The 21,120-nt window shown below is 41.9% G+C and overlaps 1 protein-coding gene across 2 annotated transcripts in view; it reads left to right on the top strand.

Annotated features, from left to right (window-relative positions):
- Nucleotides 1-272: 272 nt before the first annotated feature.
- Nucleotides 273-21,120, top strand: part of si:ch73-138n13.1 (uncharacterized) — a 31,287-nt gene continuing 10,439 nt past the window's right edge. The window contains exons 1-6 of one of the 2 annotated variants that reach the window (XM_087848899.1): nt 273-505; nt 2,344-2,437; nt 4,337-5,611; nt 5,706-5,790; nt 7,493-10,822; nt 11,986-12,111. In XM_087848899.1, the coding sequence (XP_087705025.1) occupies nt 4,338-5,611; nt 5,706-5,790; nt 7,493-10,822; nt 11,986-12,111 (4,815 nt within the window). In that variant the 5' untranslated portion in view covers nt 273-505; nt 2,344-2,437; nt 4,337. Of the gene's footprint in view, nt 506-653; nt 822-2,343; nt 2,438-4,336; nt 5,612-5,705; nt 5,791-7,492; nt 10,823-11,985; nt 12,112-21,120 lie in introns of those variants that run through there. The other variant, XM_087848900.1, reaches the window with a different exon arrangement.

Below are 21,120 nucleotides of genomic sequence, written 5' to 3'. Positions count from 1 at the left end.
ATATTTGCCCGAGCATATCCTATACTCAGGTTCGTATCCAGTTAAAGGACGTTAAGTTATCCACATTCATCCCGGAAGTTGAAGTAATAAATATATATGTGTGTGTGTGTGTGTGTGTAGCAAAAATGATTCCTTAGTGTTTGTATACTGTATGCACAAACTGTCATTATCTCTTACTAGAACGACACAAGTTTATGTAGCAAAATCCTATTTTATGTTTTAGTTGCACTTTATTTTGAAAGCAATAGCCGGAAGTGCTATGTGGAGCTGGATGGTGCTGAAAGTACTCAGGCGGCTAGTTGCCTGTCTAGTCTATCCCTGTCAACAATACTGCAACCTGAGACGGGATAGCCAACCAGCCAGTTGGCTAGCTAAGTAAACCAGCTAAGTTAGCTGCTCTGCTAACCAACTGTCACGACTCGTAATTTTTCCCTTAAGTTGGCGGGATACACTGTGTTAGAAGTTGTTTCGACAAGCGTGGAGGGAAAGCTGACTTTATGGTTTGGTAAGTTGTCTGCAGTTGGGATCAAACAGGCAGCGAAACACAGGTTCAGACTGTGTTTCCATTTTGTGAGTCCAGCTTCTTGAGTTGTTAGCTTACTGTTGCTAGCCAGCGAGCTGCTTAAACGTTTGTCTTCCCTCTTGTTTGAAGTCTGTGGGAATTCCCAAACAGCTGAATGCAACACGCTCGTTCAATGCGTCTGCACACTTCTGTTTTTTTCCGTTCTCCTTCTGTACGTTAAATGTGCCTCCCTGCTGTTGGGAGCAAGCCAACTCTTATCTGTCGCTAAACTGGACCGGGCACTGTCGAGGTAATTTAGGTGAGCAGACACGACATGAGGAAGCATTAACACTTGTTGCTGAGATGGAAAACTACCAAACTTAGAAAACTCGTTTATTAGCATTGTTGTTTAGATTTAGTTGTATCATTGTGTGTGTGTGTGTGTGTGTGTGTGTGTGTGTGTGTGTGTGTGTAAGTGGTTGGGATGCTTGGTTTTCTGTAGCATCCAGTAGGTCCACCTTAAATCTGGGTTATGGTTTACTGTGATATAAAACTGTGGTTACCTGCTTCACTGTTGTAAGTTGCTTTTAAATGTCAAGATCACTTAAAACACTGAGCCTACTACATTATGTCCATAATAATACAGCAAAATATTACAGCCAGGCTAAACTCAGTCTAAAGTTTTCTTAGAGAACAGTATCGCATATTTCACTGTTAAAGTCCAGTGAAAGCCTGAGGATTGTGATGTATATTTTATGTGACTTTACCATAGGTGAGAACTAAATTGCGGTAATGCTCATCTTCTTTTAGTTGTTCTTTTGTCTGCGTAAGGAAATTTCCTCTGTATAACTGGCTTAGCCGGGTTATTGACTCATTGTCTTTAAAAAGTTAAAGACAGTAAGTGAGTCAGGGTTAAAACAAAACAACATGCCTCCATACCCTGTGCCCTACTGTACTGCACGTATACTCTGAAATATGTCTCTAACATTCGCAGGATCTCTTCAAAGTTGACTATTTAACATCTTCGGCTTGAAGAAATGCTCTTTTCAGTTGTCATGTGAAGCTTGCAGTAATGAGTCGGGCGTAGGATACTCAGTGGTGTGTCTAAACCTATATAAGGCAGACGGCTCCTTAATCCCCGCTGTGCTGCTCGTCCCACCATCACAGTGGATGTTTGGCATTCCATCTCAGCAAAGGTGTTTCCTGCCACTATCTAAAGTGCACATTTTCAGCATTTTCAACAGTCTCTGTTAGTCAAGCGCAAGCCTTCGTGGCTCTGCTTCCTTGTCTGTCCAGTTTTTATGTTTGTATATTGTTTTTTCTTTTTCTTTTATGAATCATGGACTTGCCCACTGAGTATTTGGGACGCACAACGACAGGGGCGATCATGTAAAGACGTGACTGGCACAGAAAAGGACACCAAACAGCAATGTTTATACTTCCAACATTTGCTGATTGAAGGCATTTAGATGCAGTAGTGTGAGGACTGCGTTGGCGATGGCGTGCTTGTACTGATCGAGGACATAATGCAAATATAAGAACGGGAAATAACAAGCATATACGAGAGCAGAGTTGATGACTTTTGTTGTGCAGGTTGTTATATGTCTGGACTTAGGCCACTAGCACTAAATATATATGGGTGTGCCTGTGTTTACTGAAGTCTGTCAGTGAAAACATATCATCTATTTGCTGCTTTTTGAAGGCGTGAGAACACCACAGCAACGCATTTGGACCGCCCTGTTGTATCCCTGCTGTGATTTCTCTACTGTAGCCTTCAGCACGACAGTCTTAACTTGTGAACAGCCTGTCTGCTTTGATGACGCAAAGTGTGCATCTCTTAGGCTCCTTCGACTCCTTCCTCCCGTGTGATATGACATCACGACTCGGTTACAAGAGAAGCTCGAGCTCTACAGCAGACGGTTGACATCTGGTCAGGTAGGATATTATATTCAGGATTTTGATCAAGCGTGCCATTATTTATATAAAAAGAAAATCCAGTTTCTGCATAGCAGAGTAACTCAGCACAACACATGGAAAGCATTATCAGATGTGGAGAAGGAGTTTCTTAAAGGGCCTTTGTGTTCTTTTCTATCTTCATTATCGCTTTATAACAACAGATAAAGCTGCTTACCAGCATACTGTGTCAGAGATTAGTAAGTTGATCTTTAGTCATCTCAAATTTATCACTAAACCTCTTTTTGACTGAAAAAGCATTTTAAAATAGACATGCAGAAGTTCATTAGGGGTGGAGCTGAATGTTTGATGGATGGTGGTCTGGTGTGAGTTTGCACTGGAATCTCCCATTTACTGTCGAAGAATGATGTGAATGTGTTAAAACCTGAAGCATAAAACAATGACATTGTACAGTTTTCCGGTTCCTCCTTGTGTCAGTTGCCACGTGAAAAGTATGCAGTCCTGATCACCACTACACCAGTATCTCAACTTAGTCACACACATTTTACAAGCTAGTTTGATTGCACTGATAACGACAGCCAAGGAGATAATGTTAATGTCAGTTGTTAGAGTCGACCAACAGGTCAAACAAAGGCAACAATTGTGCAGGTTACAGGTTTTAAGTACAAGTAACATTAAAACATTTAAATCAAAACATTAAGTAGATAAACTAATGTTTAATGTGTCTTAAAATACAATAAAACACATTTAAATAGCCATTGGAAATATGTTGTAACTTTTCTCTGACACGGCTGCTGCTTTTTTCACGTCAGGCATTTTCATATGTCACTGCAGAAAAAGCCCAGGCTCAGTAACATTGCTTTTGGGCTCGTGTAAGCGTGAATGTTCAATGCATCATAATCAGAGTTGATGTTATTAGTCCCACCTGTGCTGCTGTGTGCTACGCCATTATTAAATGACCTGTGTCATGTAAATGTACAAGACAAACACTTACCTTTTATTGGTGTCCGCTCTTTTTTAGCACTAAATATGTCCTGCTTTAACCTAACAATCAATAACCTTTGGAAAAATAATATACATTACTGTGCAAAAGTCTTGAGCCACTCATCAGTTCTTTAGATTTTGCTTGCAATGAGTTAGACTTTTTTTTTTTATTATTGTTTTTAAAGCAGTAGTTTTTGTTGAAGGTATTTCAAAGTTGTTCTTTGGACTTTGGCTGCTTTTTCACTAATTTTCAGTCTAGTGCTTTGTATTTTCCAAAGAATGATTTCCTCAATAAGAGTAACAAAAGCTGCCTGTAACTCATATGAACCAGTTTTGTGTCTTCACATGTCAGACAACTTGGGAACAAACCTGATTTTCAGCATGATTGTGATCCCAAACACACCGCTTCTGCGCTTACACCTTACATGGATAGTGTTCTACTTTGGGTTTTTCTATCAGTCATGCATTGGCCTCCCCAGAGCCCAGACTTCAACATTATTGAAGCAGTGTCAAATCCTCTCGATGGAGAACAGAACAAAATGCAGCCGAAATCCAAAGACGAGCTTTGAATGTCCTTCAAGAAACCTGGAGAACTGTTTCTGAAGATTTATAAGAAATTACAAGAAAGCTTGAGAGACTTCTGCCTGTGTTTTTTTGTTGTTGGTGTTTTTACATTTCAATAAATGACTTCAATTGTTTTTATAGAAAAATTTAAATAAAGATGGCTCAAGACTTTTGAACAATAAACTTGTGATGTAATATCAGGCACTCCCAAGTTTACAGTAACGGCTAGATTAGGGGATTGTTTAAATCCTTACATTTTTAGATTTTGTGCAGGTACTTTTTTTGTTGAGGATCTCAGTAAGTAATATTAGTTTTTATTTTCTCTGATGGGTTATTTTATCTTTATGCTTAACGAAAGGTGTTGTTCAACAGGATGGCTGCTCAGGTGGAGGTTCAGACTACGGAGGTAGGAAGGACAGTGGCAGGAGGACGACATCTCCTGACTCCCCTGACAGACTCCAGCAATAAGAGCCTCATTGACATCCCGTCTGTCGGTCAGCCGCAGCTCATCGCAGCTGAACCAAACAAGCCTGCCCCAAGCGCCAAGCCGCGACTTACTCCCAAACCTTTTTCTGTGGAGAAAAATCCTACAATTAAGCCCATACTTGCCCCAAAGCCTCAAACTAAACCCCGACCTGAGTCCACTCGCCTTGTTGGATACAAACCAGAGCTTCCAAGCAATCCAAAACCACAGCAGCCGGTTTCCAGCAGCAAACCCAGACCACTTTTAACCAACCCCAACCGTCCTGCCTCTACCTCCTTTCGATCCCCCGCTAAGTTGAACACTGGACAGACAACAAAGCTAGTAGCCCAACCATTTAAACCAGCTCCTCCGCATGACACTGGAGGCCCTAGCAGACCCACCCCTCCTCCTGTGCCAGCACAGAGGCAGAAACCCTCAACATCAAGCTTTAAAAAACTACCAGCAGCAGAGTGGTCTGGAACCACTAAAAAAGAAGACGAAAAAGGCCACAATGCACAAGGTAAAGTTGGAACCTCCCTTACTAGAGCAAAGTCCATGGGCTTTCTTCTTGACGCAGGGCAAGAAAATGAAGGAAAAGAAAAGGCTCAGCCTGAAACATCTGTGCCTCTGCGACCACATCCCAGAGGCTCCAAGCCCAGACCTGTATCAGCCATTTTCCCCGGCAGTGCAACGAAGACGGAGAGCCCGGTTCCTGCTCCTCGCTCGGCTGGGAGACGACCCCTTTCAGCTGATCTCACTTCCAAATTTGGGTCTATTGGTCTTTCACTGCACCGGAAATTTCCTGAAGCAAATACAGTAGACAACACTCCAGAGGGAAAAGGACTACCACAAAGTACTGATGATGTCTGCAATCCTATCCTCTCAGACCAAAGCAACAAAAACAAAGAAGAAATGGCTGCAAAAGAGACCGATGAAGACAAGCGCAGGGTTAGCGTCAAGTCGCGAATAAGTCTTTTGCTCGATTTGCCGTCTTCTCCTGGGGTAGCTGCCGCCGGCCATGGTTCAGATCTTCGTTCTCCATTGCAGCCAACCCCTGAAGGTGAACCAGCAGTTGGCGTTAAACAGCTCATCAAGCAGCTGACAGAGGATACAACACCGACTCAGAGCCCTGTCCTTAAACCAGCACTGAAGCCCCGTCCCTTGCCCCTTGACCTAACCAAGAGGTAAGAGCTGCTCATACTGTCCATGTGCTTTGCTTTTTGTTCTGTGTTCCACTGTCATGCATGGCTTTTGTCTTGTGTGATGTATGTTCAATAGGTTTTCAGCCGAGAGGTCACCTGACCCTGTTTCCCTCACTGAGGCAGAGGACCGTCATTACATCAGCAAAGATCCTCAGAAGAGGGTAAGAGAGGGCGTGAGCTTTGTAGGAACTGGTTTCTGTTGGGCTCGGTCTGTGTTTAACAGGCAAATGAGGGTAACAATGAGAAACTGTGTCGCCGTGTGGTGCTTGGAAAGTTTTTCATATGGTGTTGCTCAGCAGAGTTTGATTTTAGTGTGTTTGTTACCATTTCCTGTTTGATTGAAACCCATGCAATATAACATAAAGACGGAGAATACAAAAGAAGCATAGGAGAATGAGCAGTGTGCAAATAGAGGTGAAGCCTCTGACGCAGTTTAAAGTAGGGAGACACAAATTCAACTCATGCTTTAGAGCTATACGTACTCTATAACTGTATACACAACTGGGAAATTCATCTTTATTTACCTGTTGAAAAGCACTTGCATTTCCAGTGGACCAAAGCGCCTCTGCATTCATGAGGAAATCTCTTTCAAAGAAATAGGACATTACAGTAAAATGAATTGCTGCCATAGACATGCAAAGCTGTGAAACCTAATACTGCTGAGACATTAAACAGCCCCAGTGACTGCCAGTTATGAAACGCACAAAGAAGAGATCAAATAGGAAAGGTCAATGCCGAGAGACTTTGATTACCACCTCTGCACCACACCCACTGAGCCCTACGTAGAACAAGAGGATGCCGTTTGTGCCCTGCCAATTGTTCTCTTGAACTTTTCTGTGTGCTGTATTATTGAATGTTCCATTGCCAAGTCCCATTTATTCTGACTTATGGTTTTATAGCAGTAAATGGTACCTAAATTCTAGGGGTGCAACGATACACAAAATTCACGGTTTGATATTTTTTCGATTCAAAAAAAATGTTCATGCCTTTTTAATTTGTCATTTATTAAAATTATAAATATATATTTTCACTCAAAAGTACAGTTTTTAAATTTAATGTTGCTGAAACAACAAAGTAATAAAAAAAATAAATCTATCTGATGGAGAAATCACTCATCTTTGGAAAAGAGAGTTTATTACAGAGAAATGTCTCTTTCCAAAATAAAAGCTATACTATACGCTTCTTCTGGGCTATATTCTCAGCAGCATATTAAACATATCAGGTCCCCATAAGGAGAATCATGTGCTAACGGCTGTCTAAATGACTCGGGTAAAGTTTGTAGCATGCGTGCTTGTTGTTTTTGTCTGCTTCCACTTGTCTTTGCACTAGGATGATGTCGGAGTAAATGTGCAGTCATATTCGTTGTGTTCCCACTAGTGCTGTCAGCGTTAATCTGAAATGACGTTAACGCCACAACACGGCAAATCTCCGTTAACGAGCTACCGCGGATCGCCCCGTGCATGGGGCTGGACGGCATCCCCACGTTGCAACGAGCTTAGCTTCTGTCTTGCTAGCTTGCGCTGCGCTCAGTGGATCTGCGCTCGACAGTGCAGCCTAGGCGGAGTAGTCGAACGCAGATCCACTGAGCTCTCAACACAGACAGCATCGTCAGAAGAAAAGTTGATAAAATAAATTAAAAATGTTGTATTGTTCGATACATATGCGTACCGAACCGAAAGCACTGTGTCGAACGGTTCAATATCGATACGAGTATCGTTGCACCCCTACTAAATTCATAACTTTTTAAAAAAGCTTTTATTTCCTTCAGAAGATTCCAGCTGAAAGAAATTCTGTAATAGCTTATCAGTTGTGAGCATGCTTCTGCAACTTAAAAATTCTCAGTATATCTCTTAATTTTCCCAGGCTGAAGAATCAGCTATCACTCCCAGTGACCAGAAGACATTTTTGGATTTAAAAGATTCCCAAGAGCAGCTCAAAAAGGTCTCCACGCCTGAAGGGCCTGAAGCAGGACAGACGTTTGTTGCTGTTTCCAAGGAAATTGGTGCAGGCAGTGGAGTCCAAACGGTGCGAGCATCCTTGTTTGATAATGTCGTGGAGAGGCACAGCGTGGTGTTGATGGATGATGGCTCATCTGTTGACACGGCCAAGGATTTGCTCAGCAGCACGCCTCTATTTGATAGAACAGTTACTGAAAATAACAGCCAGCCTTTATCGCCATCATGTTTTCAACCCGTATTACATGCCTTTGACACAGTGCAGGCTGTCGAAAAGAGTCGGGCAGTGAGTGTGAGCGTCCCATCAGCTCAGTGGGAGGATAAGGCCATGACCCTCCGTTCCAGACGCTCAGAAGGGAGCAGGCCTCTTCCAGAATGGACCAGTCCTGCACAAGAACAGGCACCTTTGATGCCTCAAACACAGCCACGATATCTGAGGATAGGAGCCTTACAGAAGTGGACCACTACAGGTCTCGACCAAGACGTAGATATGGAGACAGGGATGCTAAAGGAATCACAAAGGGAAGGACAAGTGGCTTTAGATAAAGACAAGGAGAGACAAAGAGTGGCAGAACAGGAAGAAGTGTCTGCAGCACCTAAACGCTTGAAGATGCTGCAGGCAGACGAAATGGCAAAACCCAAGGCAACCTACTTTGCTTTAACCGGACAAATACAGGAGCCAGTTTCTCTTGGGGGTGCAGGGACAAACGCTGGGGACATGACTAGCCCCTTTGATGACTTATTAGGGATTTCTCTCCTTAGTGGCCCTCAAGGGAAGAGTCTTCCAGTAAGGGGGAGCCCATCTTTAAATGATGATCCTTTTGGAAAAACAACTCTATCGCAAGAGCAAGTTAAAGATTTGATGATGAGAAGCCACAAGTCACCCAGGGAGAGCAGTTTAGCCTCAGATGGACAGAGTAAAGAGGAAAGGCTAGAAGCTGAAAAGAAAAGGGAGCAAAGGAAGGAGAAAGAAAGGCACAGGACTAAGATAAAAGAAATTGAAAGTGAAAAACAGACACAGCTGGAAATGGAGAAACAAGCACATTTAGAATTTACACGAATGAAAGAGTGGGAGATGCAAAGAGAATTTGAAAGGCAAAGACATAAGTCATTTGAAAAGGAGAAACAAGAATTTGAGGAGAAACAACGTGCCCTGGAAAGGCAGAAACAGATTGCGCTTGAGAAAGCACAAGAATTAGAGGAGAAGCAGAGACTTGAAAGAGAGAAGCAAAGGAAACTTGAGAAAGAAAAAAGGCGAGAACTAGAGAGACAAAAGGAGACACAGCGTGAAAAGGATCAGCAAAAACAAAAGGAGGAAGAGCGGCTAAAACAGTTGGAGCGACAGCAGCTCTTAGAGCTTCAAAGACAGAAGCAGAAAGAAAAGGAAATGCAGCAGCTAAAAGAAAAAAAGGAAAAAGAAGAGGCAGACAAGATGAGACAGATCGCATTAGAGCAAGAAAGGTTAAGAATGAAAGAGCTTGAAAAAGAGCGGGAAAGAGAAAAGGAGATGGAGAAGGAGATACAGAGGGAGCTGGAGAAACGGAGACAACAAGATTTAGAAAGGGAGATACAGAGACGGCTAGACAATGAGCAACAGGAACTGGAGAAGGAAAGGAAGAGGAAGGAGGATGTAGAGAGACTTAAAGAGCTGGAAAGATTACAGCTCTTGGAGTTTGAAAAGCAAAAACAGGCAGAGAGGGAGAGACAACAACTTCAGGAGCTCGAAAAACTGAGGCAACAAGACATTGAGCGACAGAAATTAGAAAACCAGAGGCTGAGACAACAGGAACTGGAGAAGGAAAGGAAGAGGAAGGAGGATCTAGAGAGACTTAAAGAGCTTGAGAGATTACAGCTCCTAGAATTTGAAAAGCAAAAGCAGGCAGAGAGGGAAAGACAGCAATTTCAGGAGCTTGAGAAACAGAGGCAACTAGACACTGAGAGACAGAAATTAGAAAACCAGAGGCTGAGACAACAGGAACTGGAGAAGGAAAGGAAGAGGAAGGAGGATGTAGAGAGACTTAAAGAGCTGGAAAGATTACAGCTCTTGGAGTTTGAAAAGCAAAAACAGGCAGAGAGGGAGAGACAACAACTTCAGGAGCTTGAAAAACTGAGGCAACTAGACATTGAGAGACAGAAATTAGAAAACCAGAGGCTGAGACAACAAGAACTGGAGAAGGAAAAAAAGAGGAAGGAGGATGTAGAGAGACTTAAAGAGCTTGAGAGATTACAGCTCCTGGAATTTGAAAGGCAAAAGCAGGCAGAGAGGGAAAGACAACAATTTCAGGAGCTTGAGAAACAGAGGCAACTAGACATTGAGAGACAGGAATTAGAAAACCAGAGGCTGAGACAACAGGAACTGGAGAAGGAAAGGAAGAGGAAGGAGGATGCTGAGAGATTACAGCTCTTGGAGTATGAAAAGCAAAAGCAGGCAGAGAGGGAAAGACAACAAATTGCAGAGTTTGAGAAACACAGACTGAGGGAAAAGATGGAAAGGGAGGAGGCAGAACGGATGCGAGTCATAGCCAAGCAACAAGAAGCAGAGAGACAGCGACTAAAAGAGAAGCAGAAAAAAGAGGAGCAAGAGAGGCTAAAGTTGGAGCCATCACATCTGAAACCCAAAGTTCTTGATCTGGACTCTGTGCTCAGAAATGAACCAGTGTCTAAGTCTACTTCTCAACGCAGCGATGCTGCAACCCGCTGGAAGGAGCCTTACAAGCCTAACATTCTTGACATAGACTCCTTTACATCTCAAGCTCAGCTCTCCTCTCTTAATGACTTGTTTCCTTCATTGGGAATGCAGGGACTAAATGCTGACTTTGGGGGTAAATTTCAGCCTACATCTGAAAGTGACGTTAGCTGGAAGATACCATCACAGACTTCAGTAGGTTTCTCAAACCCAGTATGGACGACGCCTCCTCAGGACCCCTGGGAGCTGCGGTCAGTTGAGATGTCTGTGGACCAGCCTAAGGCTGAACCTAGAAAACACGCCAACAAACACAGTCCAGAACAGCTCCTCGATCATGGGGAACGATTCCCAACTCAGCAAAGGCCTTGGTCTGCTTTCCTGGATGAGTCACCCCCTTTGGGCCCTTTTCCTGGTTCAGAGGTTAAAAGTGTGAACTCCCCAGGTGGACTCCCCACCATCTCTCCTGCAGAGCAGATCTGGTTGCCCAGAGAGCTTCAGCCACAGAAGATCAGGGGAGAAGCACAGGGCCCGAGGAGATCACAGGGGTCCAAGGTGAGTGACATAAATCAATTGATCAGTTCCAGAGGTGCCAATGAACTACCCGCCCCCTTTTTACCACACTTTATTTTGTGATTATTGTAGAAATCAGGTCGTCATTTTCTTAGTTTGTCAGTGCAGATGGAGTCAGATTATCACACAGAGACATGCAGTCTTGTGAAAATACAGGTCATTTTGTGACATCTTACAGAACAATCTGTTCTTGTAGAAGTACAAACCATCTAAAACATAAATATAGCTTCTCATGATGGAGGTTGTATCATATATTTTTCACCCTGTCATTTTAAAAGCTCACCAAGTTCCCAAAGCAAAAGCATACGCAAAATTCTTCTTAATATTTTTTTATGTTTAGCATGCATTATTCTGTGTGCCATCATTCCCTGATTAAATTGGTTGGAGAAAAGAGGCTCCAGCTGAGTTGCCATATTGTAGTCGAGCTAGGTGACGTAGTGGCTAAATGAGTCTATAATAACTATATAATAACTATATATAACTATAATGTAGTAAGATGCCTCTTGCATCCAGTTAGATTGCAGTGTATCTGTGTTTGACTCATATAATACATGTAGTGAAGACTTTGAAGTAATTTAAAGTTAAACGCATTAGTTGTTTGTGACAAAAGGTGTTTGTGACTGTGGGGGCAACATTTAACCTTTCACCACTGAATTATTATCACTTGCATTTCTTGAGTCCCATATTTTAGGTGCTCCTGAGATACTGTGTTCACAAGAATGGGTTAAAGCAAAAAAGCTGATTCCTCAGGCCATGTCTAGATCATAATGATGTAGACATGGTCATGCATGCTAATTATTACATTATAAACCATAACATGTTTTGGTTTTAGAAACAAAAATCAATTTGTTGTTAGTTCCAGTTAGCCACACTCCTGTTACCTTGAGGAATTGTGCTTCTGTTTGAGCAAGTGGCGTTGCATTGCTGCGGGTAATAGATACACCAACATTACAAAAACGTGGCCAAATTACAGTCACACTTCACAAGAAAGCAACAAACTGACACCTAAGCAGTGTTTAAACGTGAGTGGACTGAAGTTCACTTTATACTGTCCAGCTTCCAGCATGACAATGAGCAGCTTTTTACTGTTGTGAGGTGATGCAGTTGGATCGCGGTGTTCACTTTGGATCCTCTATGCTGCTCAGGAGTTGAACAGATTGCGGTCTCGGAGTGTGTCGCGACGATCGGCTCCTGCAGGTAGTGCCGTGGATGGAAGCCCTTCCAGGATGAGGAGTCGCAGCGCCCACAGAGAGCAGGACCTGCAGAGCAGGGTGAGTCAGGCTGCTGCTCATTTTCTGCACCATTTTATTACAAATGACTGTTTTCACTCAGCTCTGTGGAAACAGAGAGCGTAGTATGCGTGCCTCATGCACTGAAGACTGTATTGGAATGCAGCTTGCTCACTTGACATGAAAATGCTGCTGGACTCACATAGTAAAGATCTGGTGACTAATGTTGAAAGCATGGACGTCCTAGACTCACCTCTGCCCAACCCACATTACATTCTAGGGAAGTGGTGCTCAAACACCTTCTCAGGCCTGTACGTCAGGATTGGATCAGACAAATGATTAAGTAAAGATTTTCACAGCTAATTTATCAGAAACCTGACAGCAGGGCTCAGAGAAACCTGTGAAGTGAAATGGCATGTAATGATTATGTGTTCTGCAGGTATTTGTGTAACCTTGCTACTTGATTTTGATTGGTTAGAAGTTATATTTGGTTATAAACTTGTAGTTCACCTCTGTTTTTATACCACTGTGAATGGAATAGCCTTTGCTGGGAGCGATAATGCTGTCTGTATATGTAGTTGATATTTCTTGGAAGACTTGATGGGATTTGTTCAAAAACAAAAATTTATTTAGTTTCAGGGATGCACTTATTGTGATTTTTGGTGATCAAAGGTCTCTTTGACCTCATAAAACACCTTTTTGGCCATAACTTTAGAAATTTTGCCTAATTTGTATGCTAAATTTAACAAAAATGTCTAGTAAGACAAAATGTATTGATTTCAAAAGATTGGCAAAATGTGGACAGACATCAATGTAAGCTGCTGCTTGACTGGTTGGTGGAAGCAACTTCAAGGTGGTAATTCTGGTTTTATATTTTTAAACATGTAAACAGATCTGTCTGCATGTTATCAACTCTACAAATTACATGCACACTCATATTATTATTACATTTAAGGGTGGACAGTGTTTATTAACGATACAGGGTTGGGTTCAGGTTGCGCTTTGTCACTGACACTGTAATTGTAGGCTCAGGTTGAAGTACAGTCTGTTGTGCCTTATCATTACACAGGGAGATCAGATTAAGTCACCACAAAGGTCAAGGTCATTACCACCATCTAGTGGTTGTGTTTTAGTTTGCAAGAGTCAAGTGTTCCGGTGTTCTGACAAACCATCCTACTTTGGCAAAACGTCCTACCGTAAGTAGTTTATGCACATTTCTGCTGTCACAGAGTCATTCCAGCACCAATTTAAGTAGGTATGACGGTTTGCCACTTAACTTTGCCCATCAGAGTATGTTTGTAGCTCATATGCATACAGCCAGGATTCATTTTACCCGTTAACGTGTGTTTGTAGGTAACATTCACAAAGGTAGCATGGTTTGGCACTTAATTTTACCCGTCAGAGTATGTGTGTAGCTGTTATTAACAAAGGTAGGATGATTTGCCACTGGATTTCAGCTGTTAAAGTATGCTTGTAGCTCATATTCAGAAAGGTAGCCACTGAAATGTAGCTATTAAAGTATGCTTCTAGCTCAGATTAACAAAAGTAGGACGATTTGCCACAAAATCTTAGCAGTTTAAGTATGCTTGTAGGCGACATTCACAAAGGTAGGATGGTTTGGCAGTTAATTTTACCGGTCAGAGTATTTTTCTAGCTAATATTCACAAAGGTAGTACAATTTGCCACTGAATTTCGTGTTGTGCGCATGCGCAGAAACAACGGGTAGGATGGATTCCCAGAACACCGGGTATCTGAATTATTCCTTGTTGCCATTTCCAGTGCTTGTTTGAAAAAAAGCTTTTCAAATGACCCTATGTAAATAAAAAAAAGTGCACAGTTTTACATTTTAGCTCAGACAACTTTACACATAGTAGAAGAACCGCTGAATTAGCGATTAGGCCACAGACACTACACAAACCTGCTGCTTGTGTTAATACAGATTTCTAACTAATAATGAAAATATTTGCCATCTGTCGCTGCTCATTTTGGCAGTGAATTGGTGTAAAAGTAAAGCTTTCCAAAAGTAATGAAACTGAATATTACACTGGAATAAGGCTGCAGCTAACAATGTATTCATCATTATTGGCTCTAAAACTCACTGTCATCCAGTTTAATTTCACTTTAGACAAAACAGCATCAAATCAAAAGCTCTGTCATTTTCTTCTTACTCAAAAGTAAGAAATGATAATGATAAAATTACACAATTACTCAGTTCTGGATCATTTTTTCTGTTTGTTAATAAATTCAATATTTCTACTCAGTAGTGATATTTTATTCAAGGTAGCAAGAATTCAACATTCAGCATCAGAATATGAGCAGAGCATCATTAACACAAATACTAAGGCTTATATGTAGGAGCGTGACTTAAAAAAAAGTATTTAGTAATGATAAAAAAACCCATAGGCAGATTCTTAAATCTAGTTAAGATGTTTAGCATATGTAAAATATCACAGATAGTGTTTAAAGCCAAATATGTGGGCGTTGCTGGACGTCTGAAATGACTACTTTCCTCAAATTGTATTCACCATAGACTCAGAGACATGAGGTAATAGTAGGGTGGTGACATCACTGGTTTAAGTGTGAGGGTCTGAGGCTGGTCAGTGCAGCAGAGCAGAGATGGGCACCGGGCAGAGAGCTGTGTTGTACATGTGGTCATGTTGTCTCACTCCGTACTGCCTCTGGGTAAGTGACAGCACCACTCATGTTGAATGTGTCTCCATCAGCCGTGTGCGTCTTCTCGTATAGGGCTGTAGGAACTCTTGGTTCATATCATATACAGTAGACTGTATGTACATTAGCCGCATCCTATTTCACCTTCTTCCTGTTGTTGCTGGATGAGTTCCTGGCTGAGTAAAGACTGATGAGGTCAGAAGAGGGGAAGAGATGAGTCACTTCCTAGCAGATCGTTTTCAGTGCTCCGATGAGGAATATTTGGTCAAAAAGACATCAATAATATGTTGATTGTTAGATGTTTCATGTTTTATTGTATCACTTCCTTGTCTTTAAATCTTTCTTTTAAAACTAATAGTCTGAATAATATAAATCAAGGAAGCTTCAAATATTAAAACTGTGTGTTTTTCATTATAAATTTGCTGGTATGGCCAAAAATACTTAATGTAATACTTTATCTTGGAGAAATATATAAAAACTATAAATATTATAATTCTATAATTTCTGCTTTTGCTGTGAACTAAAAAAGGAGATAAACTGTAACTGTAATACTTAATTAATTACTTAAATATCAAGAGAATGTTGACTATTAATATTTAAACAACTTAACTATTAGCATTGTGGAAAATAACAAAGTGCAAATACTTTGTTACAGTACTTTTTTAGGACTCTATCTGTACTTGAATAAAGTTGTCTGTTATTTTTCTGACAACGTTTTGCTTTTTAATCCATAACTTTTGACTTTCTACTCCTTACACTTTCAAAACAGGCTCATTACTTTAGGGGAAAGTCACTGCATGTCCTCACGACATTAAAGTGAGTTGAACATAAATAGAGGGAAAAATAACACATAGAAGCCTTGTAAACAATACAAGCGAGCTACTTTTTTACACCGAATATATTTCAGAGTGTGTACTTTTTCACTCTTACTTAAGTAAAGTTGAATTGGTGCTTTCACCAGAGTATTTTTAACACTATTAGTAGAAGTACCGTGACTGTGCGACCGTGGCTTAGGGGGTTGGGAAGCGTATCTGTAACCGGAAGGTCACCGGTTCGATCCCCGGGCTCTCTGTCCTGGTCGTTGTGCAAGACACTTTACCCTACTGCCTACTGGTGTTGGCCAGAGGGGCCGATGGCACGATATGGCAGCCTCGCTTCTGTCAGTCTGCCCCAGGGCAGCTGTGGCTACAACTGTAGCTGCCTCCACCAGTGTGTGAATGCGAGAGTGAATGAATAGTGGCATTGTAAAGCGCTTTGGGTGCCTTGAAAAGCGCTATATAAATGCAATCCATTATTATTAAGTAGCTGTACTTCTACTTAAGCCACACTTGATTAGCTACTTGTTATCATTAGGTAGCAGGTAGTGGCTACAGCTAATGATAAAATGAAAATGGTACTCAGTATTGAGTATTTTCCTTAGGTGTACATGTAATTTTGAAGATATGGTAATTAAAGGTGTGAGGACTAAATATTAATAAAGTATTAAAGGAGATAGAAGGTTAAAGTTTTTTTTGTTGAAATACTCGTGTGTGGCAGTAAATTGGAGGGGAAAGGTATGTGAGAGTTTCTATGCTATTGAAATCTTCAGCAGAGCACTTCAAAGAATTGTTAATCAGATTACCTGTAGGGGGCACATGTGGACAGAGATCCAGATTTTAGGAACCCTTCTGCCTCAGTTTGCTCCGAGGTTAAGTCTCTGAAGTGTGTCAGAGTGGCCCACTGTGTCTTTATTTAAGGTACAAGTTCACTGGCAGAAGGTGGCTGAAGTTAACAGCATGTGTCAGGAAGTGTTATTCTTTCCTTGTCTGTTGTGGTGTTTGCATGACTCCGACTCTGGGTGAGATTTAAACAAACACTGAGTCGCCTGTTGTGATTGGTGGTTTTGGCCACGTTGCGCAGACAAACTGGTTGATGTGCATACAGTGCAATCCCACTTGCCTGGAGCCACACCTGTCTTTTGTCTTGTCTCTTTTGTGCCCGTCCAATTTATCTACTGATAGCTTTCTCTTAATGTAATACATACACTTGTCCTCATTCCTATCTGATTGTATCACAAACCTCACTTTCTCTGCAGCTTTCTCTCTCTGCTCACATACGCAACCTCGTCTCTATTTTTTCTTTCCTTCTACATGTTGTCTGCATGCTTGCTGTCCTGGCTGTGTCACTCCACTTATGTTTCCTGCAGCTGAATCAAGCTGGAGCGACAGAGCACCGCAGAACATATATCACCCTCCCCTCTCCCCCCTCTGTTCTGAATCACGGACCTCCCATTCTCTCTCTTTGCCTCGCTCTTGCTCTCTGTCTCGCTCTCTTTGGCTCTGTCCCACACTCCCTCTCTCCACCCAGTTTCTCCTTGACGGTGAGTCCTGTAACACTCACTATAGAGAGCAGCTTGGCTGACGCATTTTCTCCTACCTGCCCATACCTGCAGAAAAAGGCGAGGGGAGGGAAGAAAAAAAAATTCCTTTCTCTGGATCTGACCTCTCTACCACAGCTCTCTCTTCAGTTTCCTCTTTGCGGCGGTGCATTGGTTGCCCTCTGGTTTTCCTCATGGAATACGAATGACTACAGCAGCTTTCTTTTTGCCACCAGCTGCCCTGCACCATTTCTGCTTGCAGCTTTTTGCCAGAAGATACAATAGTTGTGTGCAGTATGAAGATGTAGCCCTGTTGGAAGGGTGGGTGGATTTAACAACTTTTAATCAGAGCCATGTTTCAGGAGAAAAAGATCAACGTCTGCTGCGAGAGCGTGCGTCAGGTCGGCTATAATTTAGGCTCACATGAGGACAGAGAAGCTCTCACCCGGTGAATTGGCAGAGGTCTCGCAGAGCACTGAGATAAGTGAACGTTTGGCCAAACAGAGAGTATATTGAGGTGATTTTATCATTAGTGCTCGTTGTTTTTGTACTTGATTATTTTTAGTAGTGATTTATGCTCTTTAAGCTAGAGAACCTGTTGGGAGACAGTGTAGCAGTGTTTCAATAAAACTTATATTAAGTGGTGACCTTTCCTAACCTTTATATGCCCACTTGGGTGTTGTGCTAGGAATATCACAGCAGACATATCTCGTAAGCATCGAAATAGACATTAGAAAGCTTCACAATCCACTTAATGCCGACAGCCGGGAGCCTCGAAACAAGAGTGCTGACATCTAAAGTGGGACTGCACTGCAGAAAGGACACTGAGTAAAGAAACTGGGTAGATTTTCTCTCCTGTAACATTCAGACATCATCTGTGCTACAGTGCTGTAAGCAGCAGCATCATTAAGCCTGCTGAGCTCTGTCATTTTCTCTGTCACCTTATACACTGCTGCAGTACTGACCCTGCAACATGCGTCACTGAATACATAGGCCACCATCCCTGGACTGCCACCTCGCCAGCATAACTAGACTCTAATGATTCCCTGCTGCTGCTGCAACAACAAGAGTCCCAGCTTAGCTCACGGGCTCCGTTCAGACACAGCAGGTCCCGTCGTTGGTTGGTTGCGATGGAGTATCTCGGGGGCAAGCTGTCAGTAGCTCAATCTCAGGTGTCAGGATGGGTGGGAAACGTCCGTCGCTCCCTTCACGGGGCACTCAGCTTTTTGTCCACCTCGGCGGAGAGGGGAGGCAGGGGAGAGGACGATACCGGGGACTTCAAGAGAACCAACTCCCTGCGCTCCCTGGCCTCCCGCAGCAGGGAGTCCTTCCGCAGGTTTTCGCTGCGCAGCCAGCAACGCCTGTCCTTACGCAGACGCACGGCACCCAACACCCCCACTGCTGTAAGACGCCACACATACACACACACTTTAAGTACAGAAACATAGCAGGGAAACACTGATTCCGACTTTCATCGCTGATGGTTTTGCAAACAGTGAATCGGGGTATCTAGAGATGAGGCACTAATGTGACTCATAAGTTTGACTTTTACATCTGTTGGTGATAAATAAAGCACAAGTGGAATTCAAGTCATTTCATAGCTATGTCCATGTCACCGTATTAACTGCTCCTCCTTCATCAAGTATTTGGTCTCTAGCCAAACATGTGAAGAACTTAACCACATGCTGCCTGATGCACAGCCCTGCTGCTTCTCATCTGTCTATTTTTGTGGATTATTCTCATCTCCATCTTGTTTTCTTTGGAACAGCGTAGTGTTTGTCTCTCTTTGATTAGCAAATCCGTTGTGCTACCTGTTCTTCAAGTGATATAATTAGACACAAGGACTGAGAAAAGGGCTGATAAACACTGTAAAATATGTCTATATTTTACAATATATATTGTTTATTTATTTGCACATAATTTCTGTCCCTTGTAACCTGGTCTGCGTGAAGGACAGATTTAAAAGTCCCTGAGGGACGTGTGCCTTGCAGTGAAGTTGTTCCTATATTCATGTCGACGCCTGTTTGCTCAACTGCTGTCCAACACCTCATGAGTCACAGCACCTAAAGATAAGAGGTGTTTTCATGAGATCTGTGTTGCTATTAGTTGTGTTACCATGTCTAAAGTTAGTTCTACACATCAGCAACTGTTTTTGTGGTCTGTGGGAGTAGCGTCCGCTCCCACTGACTCAGTAAGTACTTGTATGACAGTAAATGATCTCTAATGATTGAAAGCTACTGAATTGATGAGAGGAGGCAGTGGATTTGAAAACTGGACGAATCCTACTTCCGGGCCTAAAGTAGTCTGCGTTTAATATGGCTTTTGTGTTGTTAACATGTTTAATGTTTTGTATTTTCTTCTATTTAATCTCAAAAACCTCCTAAAACAGTCAGTGATCACTGTTGACCTCCCTCGGCTTTTATTACCGCTAATCATTTATTTAAGCTCAGTTTTTAAAACCTTAGGATGTAACTACAGCCCAGCCCATGCAGCAGTATATGAATGACTAACCTCGTATTGTGGATGGATTATCTCAGTTGTTCTCCTGCTGAAGTTTGGTCCTTTTACAGCATCCTGCCATGCGATTACATTTGTTCCTGACCACCGAGAACACTCACGTTAACTTTTATCGAGTGGAAAAAAAGTTAGCTTGTTTATATTATGCTAACATAGCTGTGTCGCTGGCGGTCACGTAGCACATCATTATATAGCAGCTAGCCAAACTTCAGTAACCCTACCAACGTCACTGCTGTTTAGTTTTCTGTCTTCATTTATGTTGGAAGTGATAACAGAGCTGTATGTTTTAATTTGTTTCCAAAACCCCGCAGTCAGGACATGCTATATTGTATTTAGATAGAAGCTAGCGAGCTAACTTCCTGCTAACTTCTAACTCCGTTAAATGTTATAAATTCCGTTTTCATGGATGCCTGGATGTTAAACTCAATTGTTACACCTGGTAGAGCAGAACGCTGATCATTTTATTAAAGATGAAAGACTTTAGACAGTTTTTAACTCTTAGTAATGCCATAGTGATCGTTTGATATATGGACCTGCAGCGGAGTTTAGGCCCAGACACGGCTAGTGACATCAGACTTAACGACCGGATTACCACTAGCACATCTAGACACAAGGCTTTAGTTTCGTGCCCTATTCAAGCTCTCGCTGCTGTTTGTGACACATTTTTGGTCCGTTGTCTGAGGTGTGAGCTGCATATTACAGTTATACGTAATTATTGTTTTGATCTGTTCATTTATTTTTGCCAATTCAAATCAATAGCAGAAATGATGCCAGTATAATGTTTATTGTTTATATACTCATCCAGAAAACCGGCCAACTGGTTAATCAGAGAGTAAAGTGTTTATTTATTTATTTTAACTTTTCATTCTCCTATGTCGAGAGTGATTTCTTTGCAGGTCTCATTATAAGGAGTTGAATCAGTGCTCCATGATTTTCAGTATAGCTGTGGTAGTATAAACAAACTTTTCCGCTCTGACATCTCACAGCCAGAAGTCACTTGTAATCTCAGATGACTTCCCAAAATGATCGGTTTCCAAATCTCCCGACTAAGTACTCTGATATGCAATTTCTGTTATAACAGATTTTATGTAAATATAAACTGCTCTGAGTTAAAATTGTGATTTGTGAAAACATGGTATGTTTTATACCAAAGTGGTACGAATGTGGCCACCACAAACTGTAATTTGAGAGTTGAATGTAACCACATCACCCATTGCTTTGCCTTGATGTTAGACATTATGGTCTTTTCCGTGTAGGTGTTTAGGAGCCTGAAGTGACCATCTAATGAGTTATCACCCACTAACTAAGGCTGGTTACCAATAGAGTATGACCAGTTTATTTATTTTTATAATCAGAACAGTGGATTTTTAAGCCAACATCTGTCCTTAAAACCCTTCAATCACTTGTGTGGGCTGTTGGTGCAGTTAACTGCTTAATAAACAACATTTTTTAGTTATTGACTGCAATAAAATAGCTCTAAAAAGCCAACATGGTTGAGACAACCAGTT

Source organism: Neolamprologus brichardi, chromosome 12, assembly GCF_056152115.1.
Source record: "Neolamprologus brichardi isolate AB-2024 chromosome 12, ASM5615211v1, whole genome shotgun sequence".
Classification (NCBI taxonomy): domain Eukaryota; kingdom Metazoa; phylum Chordata; class Actinopteri; order Cichliformes; family Cichlidae; genus Neolamprologus; species Neolamprologus brichardi.
This window is presented reverse-complemented; position numbering and strand designations above follow the sequence as displayed.